A 22101-nucleotide genomic window follows, 5' to 3' on the forward strand; every position below is an offset into this window, starting at 1 on the left:
TATATACATGAAATTGACGGTGGCCACATCAAGGAGTCCTTGAGGACAGAGAAGAGGAAAAGATTGTGACGAGAGAGTTACCTCAGTTCCCTGGTCTGGATCTGGATAATATTTAGGTAGTTTTAAACTACCACTTTACGATTTCTGTTTTGAAAAGAGGCTTATTATCATGGACTCTATAAAAAAATCTTCAGATTCTTTCCCTCAGCTCTAGTTCTCTTTCTGCTGCATTTCTAATTTAAACTTGATTAAACAAATTTATCTACCTCAGGGCAGGGATTCAAAATGAATCTTTGTGTGCAAGCCTCTTCTATCATGATGACTAAGACAAAGAGGTCGGGGTTGGGAATAGCTCCAGCAGTTTTTGGACAGGAGGTCTTACTCAGGTAATTGTCATAAGCATAACAGTTAATATTTATGTGCCTACCTTGGTTCAGATACCTCATGTATCATATAGTATTATTTTATTTAATCTTTATCATAACACTGAAATAAATGTAACTATTCCGTTTTACAGATGAGGAAATGAAGGCACAGAAAAGCCTTCATTAGTTTGCCCAAGATCATACACTGGGTAAATAGGGAAGCCAGTCTTTGAATCCAGGCAATCGGACTCCAGAGCTCAACCTCTTAACTACCTCACCCTATTAGTAAGGCATCTTCATAGCTCCAGAATTCCTTTCTAATAAAAGTCCTGACCCTCCTTAGAGGGAAGCAATCAAGGTTACGAATGTCCCCGATGAGTGTTTCCTAACCCTAAGATGCTTTCCGGTAAAAGGGTTTTGCAGTGGATCTTATGATTGCCTCCCTCGCATCCACTCCACCTCTTCCCTACTGAGGAACAGGTACACACTTTGGATGGGATTAACCCTAACACTTACACATTTCCACAGGTGGGCCCTAACCATTAGTCCATGTATCCCATTTTCATTGACACATTTATTGGTTCAGAGAGACTCGGAACCCATGTTGGCCTGCTGAAGGAAATGAAGGGTTCTGTTTAATAGTTGGTTGAAGACAAGGTCACTTAACTCCTGGGGCCCCATATGAATAAAGAGGTAGATAATCCTGGGAGCTGCAGGTAGCCATCTCGCTACCAGGAGAAAAGACAGCCTGAGGATAGTCAAGCTGGAGAAAGACAGACCCAAGAAAATTAGAAAAAGAGCTAGAGCACTGATGACACTGAGAACTTCTACATAAAGCCATAGCTAACGCCCACAATACCAGTGGGTTCGATTTATGTGAGTCAATGAATTTTATTTTTAAGACAGTTTGCATTGGATTTTCTGATACTTGCAAGTGAAAGCATTCTAACTGATACAAGCGTATTAACCATTAACCTCAACATGTGCCAAAAACTCTGTTTCAAATAAGATTACTAGAAAACTAAAATCCAATACTACATTTCTCTGATCATAAAATAATCTTTATGGAATTTTGAGTTACTGCTATGACCTCAAGTTTTATTGAGGATTAACAGAAAAATGTTTTTCTATAAAACTATTTTATTCATTTTGCTCTTTAATAAACTTCATATAAAAATTTACATGAAAACATTAACACAGCACTATTACATGCTCAACTTTGTGTGGCTACTGGGAAGCACACAACAGTTTATGTTCAGTCATAGCAGTCTGCTCTAGTCTAGAATTTCTAGCATACGTTTCCTAACCACCAGCACTTTCACTATTTGACTCATCTTTTAGATCTCATTTTAAAAGGTTAGTATTTTAGTGTATCCAAGCTATTCATAACAAGGGTGATCTTACATCCCAGTTAATCTGGAACAGTTTTACACTGTTTTCAGTGTGGCATCCACTCTGGTTAGTGCCTGCTTTCGTTTTCAAAAGTATCTGTTTTGAAAAACAAATTACATGATTACCCTATTTATAATTCATCTTGCACTTCGTTAAACATAAAGAGACATAGCTATAAGGTAATCATCCTAATATTTAAGAAAGATCACTTATAAAAATAATTATTCTTTATGAAATTTACATTGGAGAAGAGTCAAAATTACAAGTACTAAATATATTCAAATATTAGTTTAAATGTGGTGAGAAGAAAATGCTTCAGTGTTGTTATTGTGTTAAGCAAAAATTTTATTTGCAGAGACTTCTTTCGGCATAAATCTAGTTCACCCACATGAATCACATCACCCATAAATTACGTAAAGATCTACTGAATGAGAAGGTCCTTTTCCTCTTCCCTTATAATAAGACATTTTAAGACATCTTTTACCATAATATGAGACATCAGGAATCTAGGCAGGTACAGCATGGTAACCCCTCCCCAGGAAAGAATGTGAATCAAAACTTGCTTCCTACTGTCTGGTATCTTAGAATAGAAAAGATTCTGATTTTTCTCTTCTCCACCCCTCCACAGCCAATGTTCTGTTCCCAAAGAGAAAGGCTTTTTTCTCAGGTTTTTGAAGAAAATCCACAAACACCAAAAGAATTAAAAATAAAAACTTTTGAGACAACTATTTTTAGATGAGTTGGTGACATGAACATACAGAATTTAAAAAGCCATATATTTTCTTTTTACTATGACTTTCCTACAAGGAAACACGTTAGGATGATTGTTTTATATTTATGTCCCTTTAGATTTAAAAAAGTACAATATGAATTATAAACAGGGTGACTATATAATTTATCATTTGACTATTAAGGAAAAACTCAAGATGCTTAAATAAAGTTACACTTAATAAAACAACACAAATTAAATAAACTTTAGTAAATCAGATATGAGCTGATAGTAAATACACTTACATTTACCAATTCAAAATAAATTTCCTCCTAATAAAATACCATTCAGATCCATCCAAATTTATGTCAAATAGAGAAAGTAAGACAGAAGCAGTAGAATTTTTTTCCTTTTGTTTTTTAGGTTTTCTCGGTGGCTAAATGGATTCTTGCAGGATTTTATATTATATGATAGGATTGGACAAAAGAAGATTACAGCACAGGATTCATTTCTTTCTTGGCCTGAATTTCATTGATTTAAGGGCTTACACATTTCTCGGGTTTACTGCAACACTAATTTCCACCTTTATCTAAATAAATGACAGAATCTTACAAACTAACAGAATCTTACATTTGATTAATATGGCAGTTATAATTCTTATAACATTTGGCTAATTTATCAGCTAAAATGTAATAGCATAGACCTATAATAAGAATTTATTACTAAAATTAAATTCCTACTAAAGTAACACTGATCATTCTTAAAGAGTATTATTTATAAACATAAAATACACTTTGTAATATACCCATTTATGTTACTAACAGTGTAGTTCAGCGGCCATTTGCTAAAATATAATATAGTAAAAACTCACTGATTAAAGGAAAAAAATTCACTTGAGTTAAGGAAAGAAAGGTCTTCTTTGATAAAAAGGCTTTCTCTTCTAGTCCTCTGTAAACAGAAGACTACTCAATTCTTACTTGATATTTTGAACAACTTTTTTATTGTTGATGAAACATTTCTATATTTGTTTTATAATCACTTTCACCTTCTCAAAGCAAGATGTGTGTGTGTGCGTGCAGACATATGTATGTGTAATTGAACTGAAAAATCAAGTTCAGGTTTCAAGTGAAGTTCTGAGTAAAAAAAATTAAAGAAGCTGAATGCTGTTGATTCTTATGTTTCTGTACCTAGTTTTGCCATTCCTTTCTATTTCAATCCATTTCAACTCAACAAATACTTTTGGATATTTATTATCTGTAACGCACTATGCTACATGCTGAGAATACAAAAAGGAAAGGAGAGAGAGAGAGTAGAAAAGAAAGAAGGAAGAAAAATAAAACTCATAGTCCCTGTTCTTATGAAGTTCATAATCTTGTAGAAGATGCAACTATGTAGACCTAAACGGTAGAAAACGGACATTTATATATACCATTAAAGAAGAATAAACAAGTATGTGGAATGTAGAAAAGGAGATGGCAGATCCTAACTGGAGTGGAGAGTGGAAGCTATAAAAAGATTTCGCTGAGTAAGTGACACCTGGGTTGGTTTTAAAGGCTCAGAAGGATCTTGGCAGAAGGCAGATAAGGCATTCTAGGCAGAAGATGCGCACGTAACAAAGGCCTAAGAGGTAAAAGTACCTACACATCTGGAATAACAACTTGTAGTGCAATATAACTATCTCATGTCTATGTAAAGGAGAGTAGCTGAAAATGAGAAAAGCGAGACAAGAGCCAGATTATCAAAACCCTCTAATGTCATTAAGGAGTAGGTAGTCAGAAACAGGCTGTGAAAAACTTGGAGCATATGTGTGAAATATCTAGGTATAGGATGTCTCAAGTACTGAATTGCCAATTCTGTCTCAAACACTTCTAGTTTGATGTCACCTACATCCGGAAATCTGCCTTTCCATTTTATATCAACATCACCACCACATTTCTATTCCTCCCCCTACTATATTGTCAGGAAATAGATTTTTTTTATTTATTTATTTTTCCCCAAAGCCCCAGTAGATAGTTGTATATCCTTCTAGTTGCTGTATATGGGACGCGGCCTCAGCGTGGCCGGAGAAGCAGTGCGTCGGTGCGCGCCCGGGATCTGAACCCGGGCCTCCAGCAGCGGAGCGCCCGCACTTAACCGCTAAGCCACGGGGCCGGCCCAGGAAATAGATTTTTTAGACAATCCTGTGTGTGTGTGTTTATTTCCTCAGGTTCAAAGACTGTAGGCTCTCTGGAGCAAGAATAGTATCTAGTGAATTTTTTTTAATTGAGTCTTACCTGAGTGATCACAGTAGGCATTCAAAAATGTTGAATAATGACAAGCAAAATACACGAGATACCACTTATGACTTAGATTACTTTCCTGTTTTGATAATTTACCCATTGGTACTCTTCTTGCAGGTTAAGTACTTTCTGCTTCTTTAAGTTTTCACATAAATTGTCAAGCAGGATTTTGATTAAAATGGACATGGGGACAAGAACTCCCCAATCCCTCTCCCTTTGTCAGTGTAAACTGTCCTGTGCAATGCACAAGATGGTATGGAGCCAATCTGGGGATTCACAGCAGGAAGTGCACCCAGGCCACAACACAACAGCCACCACCATCAGTCTGGTCCTAGAGAAATTCCCTGTCCCACAACCACTGAAATTTGAGATGAGTTCATCAAGTCCTATCGACTCTTCCTCCATATACCCTCAAAACCTGGTCTCTCATCTCCCTTCTGACTAGAACCACTTTTTTTGGTCATTCAGACGTTTTGTACCTGGGTTATTACATCAGCCTCTAGCTTATCTCCCTGCTTTCAGTCTTTATACTATGGCCAGAATGACCTAGCTAAAATACACATCCCTTCGCCTTCCATCCAGCTTAAAATTCTTCAGTCCCTCCCTAATAGCTATAGCACACAAAGTCCAAATGTCTTAGTATAGCATATAAGACTCTTTAACAAGTAACTTAACAAGTATATAAGATTCTTTAACATTTCTAACATTATCTCCTGCCATTCATTCACTCAACAAACATTTATTGACTACCTACTCCACGTGATAAACCATTCTAGACACCTGGGTTGTGTGTGTGTATGTCAGTGAAAAAACAGGCACATGCAAAAAAAAAAAACAAAGCAAGAAACAAACCATGGGAGCTTAACCTGCACCAGGGCAAAGTTGGTAATGAATATAGGTAAGCAAATTATATAGTATATTAGGAGGTGATATATGCTATGAAGAAAAAACAAGTATAGAAGGAAGTAGGGTGGTCACAGTTGGCCTTATTGAAAAAGGAGATTTTGAGAAGAGACTTGGCAGAGGTGAGGAGGTGAGCCATGCAATTATCTGGAGAAAGCATGCTCCAGGCAGAAAAGGCTATCCAGTGCAAAGGTCCTAATATGGAAGTGTGCCTAGAGTGCTCGTGAACTGTTAGGATATCATTATGTTTGGGGCAGAGCGAATGAGGGGGAGGGAAGAAGGAGATGAGGATGGGGAGAATGGGGAGGCAGTTGTAGGAGGATCATGTAGGCCCCCTGTAGACAACTGTAAGGACTTGGATTTTATTCCGAGTAATACAGGAAGCATAGCTAGTGACATGCGAGCAGAGGAATGCCATGATTTGACATATTTTAAAAGAACTTCTCTGGCCACTGTGCTAACAACAGACTACAGTGGGGCAAGGGTGGAAGCAGGAACTCTGCTAGGAGGCTGCTGCAGTGATCCAGGTGAGAAATAATGGCAGATCATGTGGGTGGTGAGAAAAGGTCAGACGTAGATGTGTAATATTTTGAAGGTATGGGTCAATAAGATTTTTCTGACAAGGAGGTGGAATGTGAGAGAAGAGTCAAGAATGTAACCAAGGTTTTTGGACTGAGAAAATGGGAAGACAGAGTTGGCATTAGCTCAGATGAGAAAGACTTACTGGTGGAGCAGGTTTTGGGGGAAAGACTGGGAGTTCGTCTTTTGACATATCTGAAACGTCTGTTGGACATTCAACCAGCTTTTGGATATATAAGTTTGGAGTTCAAAAGAGAGGTCTGGGCTGGAGCTTCTGTCTGTTCTGCCTCAAATAAATCCTGCATTCCAGGCTTGCAGAACTACACGCAGGTCCCTAATGTCTTCCCCAAGTCTTTGTACCTGCATGTCTCTCTCTTTGGAGTGTTCTTACTCCTGTCTTTTTCCACTTAGTCAAAAAAATCTCAGCCTTCAAGACTTACATCATGTAGCATCTATTTTATGAAACTCACATAATATCATTTCCTGAATCACCCTGTTTCTTCAAGTCACTTAAGTAACTGAAATATGTAATGGCTGGTCTTTTAGCATACTCCAAAGGCTAAACAAGTTTAACCTCTTTTTTGGTAAGAAAAAAGCAGCCATTTCATAAACACAGTAGGTGACTTGCCTGATCTCATCATCAGAAATCTTCAGAAACCTTTAAAGAAAATTAAGACCACAGAAAAAGATCTTGGCAAGCATCTCAGTAACCAGATTTTGTATTTTCCAATTTCAGTAGTTATTTGAAGAAGATAAATCTTCAAAAAGACTTGTATTATGCAATAAACTTTATAGACAAAGGGAGAAACATCTTCTGCCTGTGTTCCAAAGTTATTTTCTGTTATAAAATTTTTGATTGTCATCCTTTTACTTGCCCTGGGGAGGCATTTAAATTAGAGGAATTATTGGACAAGAAAATCAATCTCTTTGTTTCATTCCCGAAAGACAGACTCTAATCTAATTGAGAAAAGGGGAAAAATTTAAAAGATGATGTGAAATTTAGAGATGATCTAGCTCAACCAGCCTCTTTTATAGATGAGAACACTGATATGCAGAGGCTGCTACTATCACTTGAACAGTGTCTTCTCAACTACCAGTTCTGTGTAGCTACATTCTGCTACAATGTCAGCTCTACCAAGGCAAAGATTTTTGCTGTTTTGTTCACTATTTCACACATTAAGTGCTGAATGAAGGAACAAACTTCTAATTCTAAACTATATGGGGTTGAAATACATTCAATATAAACTATAAAACAAGTATAATACATTTTTCAGGGTTTAAAAAATTCTTGACTCTTTGAAAGTCATAAAATTTGGAGTATCAAGAATTTGCAATCATCTGTAAATATTAATTACAAAATGTTAACCACATATAAAAGTGGGAGAGGGGGAACCCTGAAGCAAACTCTCTAACAAGGTAATTAGTTTATAACAAGTTCTCCGTACATCAAGAGGAAAGGATGATATTCTAGCAACTGTACTTGCTTTATACAGTACAGTATTTTAGTTACATATTCATTATGGGAAAATTATAGTCTCTGAAAATAAAATAGTACTAACATCACCGAATCAAGATTTATAAGGGCAACTAGAAAAAGAAGTTTTAAAAGTTTGATTTCAGGTTATATTAACACAGTAGCTTAAAATATCCCAAATAAACAGCCCAAGTTGTGAAAGTTTCCTTGCTAAAGAAACTCTTACTTGGATTTTTTTTTAATTGAAGTATAATTGACATATATCAGTTTCAGGTGTACAACATAATAATTCAATAATTATTTACACTGAGAAATGACCACCACAAGAAGTCTACTTAACATTTGTCACCATACATAGTTACAAAACTTTTTTTCTTGTGATCAGAACTTTTAAGATCTATCCTCTTAGCAACTTTCAAATATGCAATACAGTATAATTAACTATACCATGCTGTACAATATATCCCCGGGACTTATTTATTTTATAACTGGAAGTTTGTTCTTACTTGGTTTTAAAATCAAACAGCCTTTGAAGAAAATATTTGCAACAATAACCATAATTTTCATGCAATCAACAGGCAATCTAATATATGTATTTCAATCCCAAAAAAGAAATATCAGGTATTATTTTAAAGCTAAAAAACACCAACCTCTTTAATCTCATGTAGTTTTCACTGGCAGCAGGTCGGCATTCAGCTCTTTGTACCACTATTCCTTCCAACGAAAGCTTATCTTGAATGGAAAGAAAAAAATCAACAAATGTATTCAGAGATAACATGTATCATTTTCAAGATTGTATTTTGACACACTAACCACAGTAATAATGATTACAATCAAATATAATTAATAAAAAAATCAAGGAAACAAAAGGAATACTTTTAAGTTTATAGTAGTATCATTGGTCAGAATAAAAAAAGAAAGAACCTTACTCTCGGCTAGTAAAAAACTGGGCTCCTGTCAGGTTTGTTTATTGAGCTGCCGCAGCCCCTTGCCAACAACAGCTTTTGTACACTTAGCTCTTTCTAAAGAGAGTGGCTTTAAAGAGCACAAAAACAAATTTAAAAAATTTGAAGAGTGTGGAGGCTATATCATCTTTGACAGAGAAGTAACTTCTGAAAACACAGCTAGTCTAAACCACTAAATCACACACACACACGTAAATAAAATTCTAGAATACACTGTGACTAGAACAGCTTATACTGACTAGAACAGAAAATACTGTGAAACTGGGCATGTTATTGTTTAAGTTATACTGTGTACCAGCAGTTCTGCCTGCCAGCTGCTGTCACTTACATTCTCCAGGAGAATTATTAATTTGGGTGTGTCCAAATTAGAGCTTTAACTCCTATGAATATTTATCCAAACAGAAGGGCAATTTTTCCTACCATTAGTAAGAATTCTTACAGTGACTCTGACACAAAATTCAACAGAAACAGAAAAGGGAAACAAAAGTTAGCACCTACTGCGTGCCTACCAGGCACCAAGCATTGTGGTCAAGTCACTTTACAGACTTTATCTTATTTGATAATACATATACGACTGTCCACGGTGGCATCAGCTTTACTAAAGTCTGGAAATATACAACTATGGTTAGGAATAGTTATGGTTCAGTCATATTGCCGTGAGAATTCACCCAGGTTTTGAGAAGAGACTCAGGGATTCCTCTGGCTCATCAGCAATGCATTTACGATTCATCACTTCAGGGTGAATGACTTCATGCATTCCACTAACATTAACTAAATGCCTACTACGTGAAGGGTACCATCTAGGCATTGTTGAATCAATGATGATTAAGATACAGTGCTATCTTCAAGAAGCATACAGTTCACTGGGGGAGACAGATAAACTGACCAAAACCTAAGAGTGCAGATAGAACCATGCCTACGTGATTTACACTAGAAAATCTTTCTTATGGTGACCTTTCTTGATGTTATCTCCAAAACCTAGAGGACTCCTTATTGTAGCCCCTAAGTACCAACTGTGAACACACTGTGTAATTCAATAGTTCAAGGGTCTCTCAATGCAAATATGCAACAAATCTCAAGTATAGGCTACCAGATGACTGGAAAGAGCAATGATGAGAAGCATGCTTACCTTATACCAAAATATACCAGGAAGGAAAGAATTAAAAGGCCATAAATATTTATATTAAATTTAAGTTTAAACATCTAAAAATAATTTCGTCTCATTAGTGAATTTAGTAAGATTAAGATTAAAATTTGAATTTTCTTATAGTAAAAGCAAACCTTATATTCAAGTTTGCCTCTCCACTGAAGCTGAGAGTTCTATCTAGAAAAATACTTGTCATAACAATAGCAAGATTTGGGAAATTTTCATGTATAAAGTACCTTAAATGCATGAGAAAAGTCCGCTATTGAAAAATAAATTAATCCTTTTTTAAAAACAAAATAAATTTAGAATACCATCTCTGATAATAATTTAGTTCTATATCCATGTGTTTACCAATGCTGAATACTAAAAGAGTTACCTTTTAACACCACCTGTGAATGTCCCCCACTTATTTGGCAGTACCTACTCCAGTGGGCAAGCTGAATTTATTTTTTAGTTCAAGTTTTCTGCTGTCAAGGTCTCCATGTAACACCTGAAAGGGTAAGCAGCAGCCAAGCACCTGTCCATTTCAACTTGGTCACCACGCACATCACTATTCTTCAATCAAGGTTACTAAAATAAAGCAATAAAATTCACTTCCCCAAACCATAATTTTCTGTCCATCATATCCTTTTTTCAAGCCTAAAATAGCTTTCAAATGCTTCTCAAGTAAAAGGAAAAGTCTTAATCAACAGCAATGAATTTTTCTACCAGTTGGTTCTCTTAAATAACCCCACATCTCTGTTCACTTGTTCCCCCTTCTCCTCTTAAAGAAATTTTGAAAAGCCAATTTACTTATGATACAGCCCCTAAGCAAGATTTAAAGCCTTTGCACACTTATTGAAGCCTCACAGGAGCATGTTTTCATTTTCTTTCCACTAAACCATGCTCCTTTTCTTCTTCAAAACATTGCTTAAGCTTTCAAGGAAAGGTATTAAATATTACATTCTATTTTTAAAGCATTTGAAGGCACCCACTTGCACACCACTGCTGTTAATTATAGATCACATTCATTAATACAGGAACCCTTACTTGAAACTACTTTTTTGGACCAGTTGGAAAGACCATAAATACTTGAAAAATAATCCTTTTTTTTTGCTCATACCATTTATCAAATATTTACTAAATGCCTTTTATGTAAAAGATAATGCAAGAACACATCAGGAATAACAAAGATAAATGAAACATGGCTCCTGCCCTCAAGCAGCACAGTCTGGTATTTACGCGGGTTTTATCTATTGATATTTACCATATTAGAAACTAAAACTGAGAAATGTTTAGAAAATCAGAGTGAGAAAGGCAAAAAGACTTGGTATTATTATGAAAACAGTTTTGGGGCCGGCCCAGCGGCGCAAGCGGTTAAGTGTGCACGCTCCGCTGCGGCGGCCCAGGGTTCGCGGGTTCGGATCCCGGGCATGCATCGACGCACTGCTTTGTCAAGCCATGCTGTGGTGGCGTGCCATATGAAGTGGAGGAAGATGGGCATGGATGTTAGCCCAGAGCCAGTCTTCCTCAGCAAAAAGAGGAGGATTGGCAGATGTTAGCTCAGGGCCAATCTTCCTCACAAAAAAAAAAAGAAAGAAAGAAAGAAAGTAGTTTTGATTTTACAGACCCCTTGAAAGGACCTCAGGGATCCCTCTACCCAGTGGTTTCCAGATCACATTTTGAGAGCTGCTGGTCTAGCAAGATGATAAGACAGGCATATAAATCATTTTAATACACTAGAAACACTTTTGACAGATCTCCACTTAACCCCTTCTAAATTACCAAGGCTCTCAATTCTCCTCTTTTAAATACAGTGACAGATGCCTACAGCTTGCTATATGCTAGTGGGTAGTAGGTTAATCTCTAGTACTCCCACACACTTCTGCTCAAACCATGCTAGAACTTGTTTATGCTAGTTTTACTTTGTTAGTAATTATGCAATTTGATAATATATTGCATAATCCCATTAATTATAAGTATGGAGGAGGGAGGTTTAACATAGGAGTTAAACCTATGAAAACTAGGTTTAATGTTTTGGTAAGACTTGATATAAAGGTAAGTTGCTAAAAAAACTGTCAGGGCTGGCCCCATGGCCTAGTGGTTAAGTTCGGCACACTCCGCTTTGGCAGCTTTAGTTCCCTGGGCACAGACCTATACCACTCGTCGGCGGTCATGCTGTGGCGGTGACCCACATACAAAATAGAGGAAGACTGGCAATAGATGTTAGCTCAGGGTGAATCTTCCTCAGCAAAAAAAAACTACTGTCAAATTAGGTATTGGAGAGACAACTGGAGATTAGAAGAAACATAAAAGCCTAGAAGGATTCTGCATTCGTATTGTTGCACAGCATCTAAATTCTTGCTCCTTTTTAAAGAAACCAAAATTGAAAATTTAAACTAAATTATAGGTTTTTCACAAGAAAGAGAAAGCAGATGGCTCAATCAGCATCCTACACTCAAAGCAAAAGCCTTGTCCTACATGTACATTGATAACAATGTACCTTTATAAGTTTTAAGACAAAATGTTTAAGGCAGTAGGAATCCATATTGATACTATTTTATGACTCCCTACCTTTGAATTTAACTGACTACTGGTCTTTCCAAATGGGCTGTGGGATTTTACAGTACAAAGCACAACTTAAGGTTTATAAAGGTTATAAGACAGAGACATACACAGAGTATTGGGATTAACACACACAAAGAGATTATGTCTAGCTGCGGATCGAGAAGAGCTTTGATAGCGAAAGCAATGTTTGTGCTGGACTTTGAAAAATGGGTAGGATTTAGACCGGGCGATGAGGCAGAAGGGCACTGAAGGTGGGGGGGAGACAGCGTCAGCAATGGCTTTCATGTCCTCTCTCTCTCTTTCTCTCTCTCATTTGGAATTTTAAACTAAGGGACCCACACCAGAATCACTGGAAGGACAGACATGGTCATGAAACAGCACTCTGAAGAGAAGCCACATAAGTTCATCCAACTAAAAGCCTTGGAATGGCTTAGCTCCAATCTTTCCCTAAGCCTGGCCATTTGTTCAACTCTTTTTTGGATTCTGGGAAATACTCTAGGATCCTTTCTAAATTTTCTCCTCCTCCCCCCCCCCCACATTTTTTTTCTAGATTGGTTTACTTATTGATTTCTGCCACTTGTAACCAAAAGAATCTTATTAAGTATGAACACACAACTTTGGTTATAGTATTTTAATTTATCTATATCCTGCCACCTAGTTTCAGAAAAAATTTTAAAGGTTAAGTACACAAAGCACATCCTATGAAAAGAATCCAAGAGTTGTTCTTCTGATTCTGCCACTAAGCAGTCTTATTTTGGAGAAATTACTTCACATTTCTGGACCTCAGCATCTATATAATGAAGTCACTGAAATCGCTGAGATCTCTTCTACTTCTCTTTTACTAAAACAAAATAAAAACTGGCCTTCTCTTCCAATTGGGAATGTTTTATGATTTCATTAGTGTTTACTTCATTTGCTCTAATACTTTTTAAAGATCTAGATATAATTAAATTTTCTTTGAGTTATAAATTAGAGAAAAACTGTTTCTTGGAACAACAAAATGTTGAGAAGCTGGCTAAAACTTGAAAATATACAAACTTCTAAACTGGACTTTCTACTCTTTATCTCAACTGGAGATATACTCTGCGTTGAAGAACTCAAGAGAAATAACTGACTGGCACTTTTTACAAGTTAAGGGCATGCCTAGTTTGAACAAGTTAAAGTAATAAGCAAGCAGGAGGGGTGCTTATTAGCATTGGCATGTAAGCAATGAGAGCAGGTATGTAAGGAAGATGTTAGGCATCAGGAAGTTATAGGTATTCATTTCCACAAGACTACTCTGGATCCAGTTCAATGTGGTGGCCTTTAAGAGCACTTGCAACTGAAGTTAAAACACAAACAAGCGGGCTACAACCAAGATTTTGCACTGATCCATGAGACTTTGAAGCTACTTTCCTGATTCTTACTTACATCACATCTGTGTCTATCCTCTCTGGAAAAGGAATGAAGAAATAATATTTCCACAGAGCGGGTGCATTTAAAAGGTAAACCATTTTTAATATTCCTACTAGTCTCCATTCTTCTCATTTAAAATTTCTTCCGGGCAGTATTTTCTCTATGGTTCACAGTTAAGGCCTATTAATACAAGCTACTTGGCATCTTAACAAACCAGTTAGGCAAACTTATAAGCCCTATATTATTAAGAAGGAGATACTTAATTCTATTCAAATTTGCGAATTGATGTCCTGATCTCTATTTAATCTTCAGGAATATTAGGAATAAAAGATCATGCTCAGATTTCAGTAAACCTACAGAGTTAGCATTCATTTACCTCAAAACAAATGAGCAATCATATAAGTACTCCCCAAAATTGTCTGTGTGTTATATGTTTTCTTATAACGATATTCAAATTACAAATATGTCTAATGTGCTGGGAATTCCCAATTTTAAACCAAATACTGAAATCATAATTTGAGGACTAGACTTAGGATTTAGAACACATCTCAACTTCCTTACTCATGGTACTGCTCTTCAACTTTTCCTCTATGGACTGGGAGAAAGAAGGCTGTATGTATATTCCTACATAAGATACACTGTAACGCTGATCAAAGAGTATCTGTGAATAATAAGACTGGTTGCCCAGAAGTAGAAAGGAAAGTGGAGGCCTTAAATGTGCAAAGGAGTTTGGATTGTTCTATGAGCCACAGAAGCCATAACAAACTTTTTTTGTGTGTGTGTGAGGAGGACTAGCCCTGAGCTAACATCTGATGCCAATCCTCCCCTTTTTTCTTGAGGAAGACTGGCCCTGGGCTAACATCCGTGCCCATCTTCCTCTACTTTATATGGGACGCCACCACAGCATGGCTTAACAAGCGGTATGTGGGTGCGCACCCGGGATCTGAACCTGCAAACCCCGGGTCGCCGCAGCGGAGCGCGCGTGCCTAACCGCTGTGCCACCGGGCAGCCCCGCCATAACAAACTTTTGATCAATGAATTAATTAGTGAATGAGCATTTTAAAAACAAACATTTGTATGTGTTAATGTTTACAAAGCAAGTTCACAAGTTATCATTCCTCCTACATTTTCACACTATAGTCTCCTTTTTGCTTGTTACATCACATATATAATTTATCAATATAAAAACCTCTTAAATACAGATGTGGGCATTATGTTGTGATGATGTATAAACAGATATAATCCCTAATCTCAAAACTACTTTCAAGAAGAAGAGGGTGAATAAAACCCAGAAGTAAAATACAGCTTTATAAAAAACATCAAATAACGCTATGTTGTAACAATAAATGAAAAGGAGCAGGAAAATCATAGTACAGTAGTCTCCTTATCTGTAGGGAATTTGTTCCAAGAACCCCAGTGGATGCCCCAAACCACAGATAGTACCAAATACTATATATATACTATGGTTTTTCCTATATATACATATCTATGATAGAGTTTAATTTATAAATTAGACACAGTAAGAGATTAACAGCAATAACTAATGATAAAATAGAAAAATTATAACAATATATTGTAATAAAAATTACCATAGATCTTAGCACTCTCAGCCTACGATTTTTTTTCAATATTTATTCAGTGGAGAATTTTTAGCTTTTCACTTAAAGGAAGCACTTTAAGGCTTCTCTTTGGCATATCAGAATTGCCAGCATCACTACCTTTGTGCTTTGAAGCAATTACTAAGTAAAATAAGGGTTACTTGAACAAAAGCACTGGGATACCTCAACAGTCCATCTGATAACCAAGACGGCTACTAAGTGACTAATGGGTAGCAAGTAGCTTACACAGCACAGATGTGCTAGACAAAGGGATGATTCACGGCCCAGGCGGGATGGAGCAGGAAGGCTTGAGAATGCATCATGCTACTCAGAATGGTGGGCAATTTAAAACCTATGAATTGTTTGTTTCTGGAATGTTCCAGTTAACATTTTCAGACCAAGGCTGACCATAGGTAACAAATCGTGGAAAGCAAAACTATGGATAAGGGAGACTACTGCACTATAATAGTTTGTTTTAGTTAAACCTTCATCAAAGGGCGCAGGCCAGCTTTGGCCGCTGCACTTGAAATCAGAGAGAATTCAAAACAACAGCAAAAGTGATTAAATGGATAGAAAAACAAATTCTTCCAGAAAAGATTAAGTATCCTGGGGAAAATACTTTTACTATAGTGCTATATCATAGTTAAACAGTGCCAAACATTGTGCTAGATATGATGAGGGGTACAAAGGAAGAAAAATGCAGATCCCTGTGCCTAGAAAGACTGCAATATAGCTGGCGGATACAATATTAGTGAAATACTTATAGACAATCTGGTGGCACAAATTTTTAAATCTACTGAATATGATTCGTTTCATTAATTTCATCCTCAATAACTCCTGTTCTCTTCATCATGTTTAATTAGTAACAGTAGTAATACCATACGCTAGTTTAGTTCTTCATGCTTTTCAAGCTACTTTACTAGTAAGTGACCCTCACAACTACAGGGTAGAAATTATGTCATCATCATTAAGAACTCCTTTGAAATAAGCTCCCTTTCCTGGGCTCATCAATTTCCTTAATATGGTGGTTCTTCAACTCTGCTTGATCATTAGAATCACCTGGGAGCTTTTTAAAAAAATACTGGGGCCAGAAATTCTACTCCAAATGCATTGTGTGGGCAAGAGCTAGTGATATTTTTACAACCTCGCTAGATAAGTCTAACATGCAGCAGCCAGGGTTGAGAAGTGCTACCATGATATTTCTCTCTCTGCATATTTCCTCCCACTTTTTTTCCTTCCCCCTACCTCTGTCTCTCCCTCACTTCCCTCCCTCCCCTCCTTGTCTCGCTCTCTCTCTCTCTTCTCCTCCAACCTTCACCTTCTTTTCCTCTCCATGTATCCCTGTTAATTTTATTTTCTGGTGGTATATGGGTAACAGCTCACTGAACTGTTCAAATACTTCATTAAATCTAAGATACCATCAATTGTAATATTTGGCATTATTTTATGTGCCACTAAGAAAGACAAAATACTGCCATGAAATTTTTACAACCCAATGATTTTAAGACATAGTCTGATTTCAGAAATGTTAAATGTGAAAAAAATGTGCAATATGATAGAGTTCGCCATCCCTGATTTACAATCACTCTACTCTCTGCAAGTAAGAAACTGTATTTGCTCCTATGAACCATCATATCCTGTCCTGCTGTTCAGGCCTCCTTCTCTGTCCTCCACACTATCTCATCACTAAAGACACAATAGGATCTGAAGAGAAGAGGTTGACAGAAGCAACAGTGGTAGAAGCCAGCACTGGAGCAGAGACCCTTTTGGTCACTGATTTCATAACAATATTACCTTTACAAGGTTTTAAAGTCACGTCCCTCATTTTGAGATTGTAGATAGCGGTTATTAACTAACTTAAAACATCTTCCCAAAGAGAAGGTAAAATTCCATTTTGCCAAATAGCACTATAAAAATGAGTTCTATACAATAATATAACTTCAGTGTTTACGTGATGGCTCACAAAAGTGCTCTGCTCATCTGGTTACAAAAAAATTTTCCAGTGAATAATAATGCAGAGGCTACACTTCAAAAAAGAAAAACTCGTTTTAAAAAACTTAAATGACTTCTGCTTACAGAATTATAAAACACAGGTTTCCCTGAAACACTCATCTGCCAAATTACATTTAAAATATGAATTAATAAGATTTGCAAATTGTTTTCAAGATTACCGCTATAATGAAAAGCAAAGAAATGTGGAATGGAATTTTACCTAACTTCTCATTTAGTCTGTCTTTTTTATTTGTGGTCCTTTTGATAGATAGCGCTTTATTCTTTTCTACACTCCACAAAATTTGCTAATGTAGCAAAGTTTCCTGGGCTTCTCTGAAGACTCAGTTTAACACTGCAAAACATTTACAAGTGTATTCATCTTACTGGAATTACATATCCACATCACTTTCCTGTCAGAGGTTATATCCCACACGTCCTGGGAGGATTCAAGTACTCTGCCGAGCTGGTGAGATACTGTGGTCAATCAGCTCCATAAGGTAGGTGAGGTAGTACTTGTGTTAGCACAATCCCAGTACCAGACAATATCTACTGCAGATGACATTTATATTTCAAAACAAAAGTTTTGACATTCAAACAGAATTAGATTAACACACAAAAATTCTTGATTCTCAAAGTATGTTACTACATTACACTGTGCAATTCATTTTTATTTTTTAACACACAACAAGAGGCTAAAGTAATATAATTACAGCTGAATATCAAAATGAATGTTTCTCACATTCAATGCTATTAATAGGAGGCTATGAAGAAGCAGCAAGCCACACATAAAAAAGGAGAAGCTCAGCTTTCAAAAGACACAGCAAGGTCAAGGCAGAGATGAATTAGAGGACATGAAAGTCAGATGGCCAAGGGTTAGCCAGATTTTGGAAAATGAACAGATAAAGATATTATCACAGAGTCAGGTAGATCGGTATCAAATTTAAGTGAGGAAAAAAGACACAGATCAATAGGCTTGAAAAAAATGTGGGGAAGTCCAGGGCAAAGACACAGTGCCAGGGTTAAGTAAAAATTGACAGCTGCTGCTCTAGCTGTAGTTGCTTTTACTGTCTTTCTAACGTAATGGGACATAATCTTTTTAAAAGACAGACATAAAAGCAGGCAGGTAAAAACAATCAAAAAGATTTGGTAAAGGTGGAGAATGTGGAGACAGAAGTACAGTGTTCTTATTAAAAGCAGTTCCTAAGACCATCCCCTTTCCTTGAAAAGCAATGTCTGTATTTCACAGAAGAGTGATCTGTTGAGTCTAGGGGAATTATCGAATCTTCTGTCTTCCAACCAGGAGAGGCACCCTCTTGGTAAGTTTCCATTTCCTCCCATGGCATGGGAATATCTCTGGCATACAAAGCAAGCATATATTATGATAATGCCCTGTGTCAATTATGGTAATGACAATGGCCTCATTTCCCATCAGGAGTTGGTAGATAATTTGGGAATTCCTCCCAGTAGCCTGGAATAAGTTCTGCCTAATGCAGACAGTGGAAGATTAACATCACCATATAGTGGAAAGTTTTGCTAGAATTTGTTTAGGCATTGGGCCTAACCAGTGGATTTACTCATACGAAGAATCTGACAATGGCATTGTTTAAATCCTCCAAGTTGGCTAAAGGGCTCTTTTATATGGGTGATTACAGATATCTAAGGCAGAGGTGATCTAACTCTAATAAAGGGCTAAGGTACTGAGTAGAAAACAGGGTCCCTCCCTTTTTAAAATACATATCTTTCTGCCTGCAAAGCAGATGAAAGCTTCAAGTCTAGTGGTCAAGTGGATCTAATTGAGCTAACCTTTGACGTGTGGGTTAAGCCCTCACTGATTAATTCCAGTCTGTACCTGCAGTGAGGCAGAGAAATGTAATCACATACACCATGGATGTTTCCCTTGGCATAGGTACTGAAGCACCATTTTTACAGTTTTAGGGTTGTGTGGACCTGACAGACACTACATAGCACAAGCTCTCCCCACCCTCTAGCTCTGCTCACCAAGCAAATAAATATAAGCTCAGAACAGACTAAAAAGAAGACAACTTGGCGTTCTCCTAAGGGGCACGTGTACCATAACAGCGGCAATGATCAACAAACTCCTGCAATTTCTGTAAACTGCAATCATCTTGCTTTAATAGGGGATAATGTGCAGTAATGGGGATAAGGTGGGGCCTACTGGGTGCCATTTTTCTTTTTTAAGACTGCAATTTGGGGGCAACAAGACACAAAAGAAAAGTCCTATGGATTCACACCAGCCTCTAGTCAGGCACTAAGACAAGGCTTCTGTTACACTATTGTTGCCAGGCCACAGGTGGCAAACAAATCACACATGTCAGGTTTGCAGAAGCCAAGAACACCAGAGTGAAGTTTAGAGTGAGAAAATGCAATCAAGGGTTAGAGGTACATGATGGGATGGATCAGAGTCTGTCAAGGCAAGCCAGCAGAAACAAAGACATGCATCATTAGTTTTAAAAAACAGGCAGCAGGGGCCAGCCCTGGTTAAGCAGCAGTTAAGTTTGCACGCTCCACTTTGGCAGCCCAGGGTTCACAGGTTCGAATCCCAGGCATGGACCGATGTACCAGTCATCAAGCCATGCTGTGGTGGCATCCCACACACAAAACAGAGGAAGATGGGCACAGATGTTAGCTCAGAGCCAATCTTCCTAGGCAAAAAGAGGAAGATTGGCCACAGATGTTAGCTGAGGGCCAATCTTTCTCGCCAAAAAAATAAAATAAAAAAAGAAAGAAACCAGAAATGAGTGAGTTAGCAAGTGTAAGGTGGCCCTGGAGTGCTGAGGAGGTCAGTGGTCCAACTTCCAGCAGTCCTGCCTCACCTGCCTGCCCCGTGGAAGCCCATCCTCTAGCAGCACTAGTTTCAAGGCCTCCTTTATGAAGGCATCTACAAATGGGCCACACAGGGTATAAAGAAGCAGACCAAGTATTACATAGTATTCAACTACATCACTTTATTTAAACACACAAAGAAAATTCTAGCACAGTCTCCACCAATATACTACAGTTATGTTCCACGGATTCTGATGTCCCATGAAGTTCATTAAAACGGGAGTAGAGCTATACATGAAATTGTTATGACTTTACTGATTTTGCTGTTACACAGTGCTACTCATGTGCAGTGAGAGTAAAGTCATCTTAAATGATGCAGTACTGAGAGGAAGCTGTAGTCCAAGTGTTGGCTTATCATTAACAAGTTGTAAAAGTCTAGATAAAACATTAAAAACTCTCTAGGATGCAATTTTATCTTTGGCAAAATGAGAAGGTAGAATTTCATGGTCTCTAAGCAAAAACTCAGCCCTAAAAATGTTACGCCTTAGATTTGTAGTTTAATTTCAATGGACTTTTGATAATCTCAATGACACAAATGTTAAATTCAAAATATGGTATAATTAAAGATATAATTTTTTTATATCTGAAGAAAATCTAACATCGTTTAGAGAAAATACAAGGTAAGCATTTTTAGAAGAACCTGCTCCAATATTTCTATCGACATGAAGTTGAATAATTTAAAAATATCTTTAATGTAACAGAAATATAAATCAATTTAATATAAAATCAAAAGTCTGATTCTGAAAACAATGGAGTTCCTCAGAATAATTTAGGAAATAGACCAGTCAAACAATAGTGTACTGGGGACAACGTTCACACTTCTCACCACTGGGCCTTTAAATTCTAGAAATGAAAGCTCAGATCCCTAAAATACTTTGGAAGGCAAGTTACAGAGGAAGGACAAAAAAAAGAAAGGGGAAAAACACCACCTTCACACTGTTCCAGCTCCCAAGTTAAAAAAAAAAAAAAGACCTTAGGCTTTGGTCCTTTCTCTCACCCTTTGTGAACACTGGAAAAATAAATAAATAAATAACTTTCCCATGACACTATTTTATAGTAGGTATTTTGAATCTATCTTTTATCTTCTCAAGTGCAAGCACGCGCACGCGTGCACACACACACACACACACACACTCACACAGCGAGAGTACGTTCTACAGCAGGCCAAGTCTTTGTTCAGCACTGAAGCAGGTTTAGGGTGAAACAAGCTTATGAATGTTCCATTGGAAATCCTAACCAAAAAAAAGGATATGACTATTGCAGAGCCTGTATATTTAATTTTTTACCTTTAGGGTCAAAAAACAAATAAAATAAAATAACAGAACCTTTTGTTAAAGGACATTAAGAAAATTTCTTCTCCCTTGCTAAAGATCCCAAAGTCAGAATCACATGCAAATCCAATTAAATTCAAGTCGATGTCACAAATAACAGGTTTAAATACTCTCATTTGGGTCTCTAAAATGACTACACCACTGTGGAATGTGGGACTTTTTATAGGAGAGAAAATTCTATATACCTAGTTCCTTTCTCTTTAGGATTGCCATTTATGATTTACTTGAAAAAATGATACTAATTCAATATACATTATTCTCCAAAAGATAACATATTATTCAATATTAAGCCTGCCTGATAACTTAAAAGACATTTAGAAATGGATAAAAATTCCTACTTAGCTGGAGAATTAAACATTTGTAACTGCTTAACTGTCAAGAGGAAATTAAATTTATTCTAAGTAACTTTTATTACTTCAAAGAATATACATCAAAATCTTTTCAAAACAAATTCCTTCCCTGATACAGTTAAATGCAAATTATCTCTTTTCCGTCTTACTCCAGAAAGCTCCTGCATACATAGCTGTTACGCCACCTACTGCAAAACTGAGCTGACAGCGCAGGCGACGCTGCCAGCATTT

The 22101-nt window shown here is 37.0% G+C and overlaps 1 protein-coding gene across 1 annotated transcript in view; it reads right to left on the reverse strand.

The window, feature by feature from the left end:
- GTF2F2 (general transcription factor IIF subunit 2) overlaps positions 1–22101 on the reverse strand; it is a 138128-nt gene that overhangs the window by 48663 nt on the left and 67364 nt on the right. The window contains exon 5 of the mRNA XM_058548201.1: positions 8352–8433. Coding sequence (XP_058404184.1) covers positions 8352–8433 — 82 coding nt within the window. The remainder of the gene's footprint in view (positions 1–8351; positions 8434–22101) is intronic.

Source organism: Diceros bicornis, chromosome 9, assembly GCF_020826845.1.
Source record: "Diceros bicornis minor isolate mBicDic1 chromosome 9, mDicBic1.mat.cur, whole genome shotgun sequence".
NCBI classification, from domain to species: Eukaryota; Metazoa; Chordata; class Mammalia; order Perissodactyla; family Rhinocerotidae; genus Diceros; species Diceros bicornis.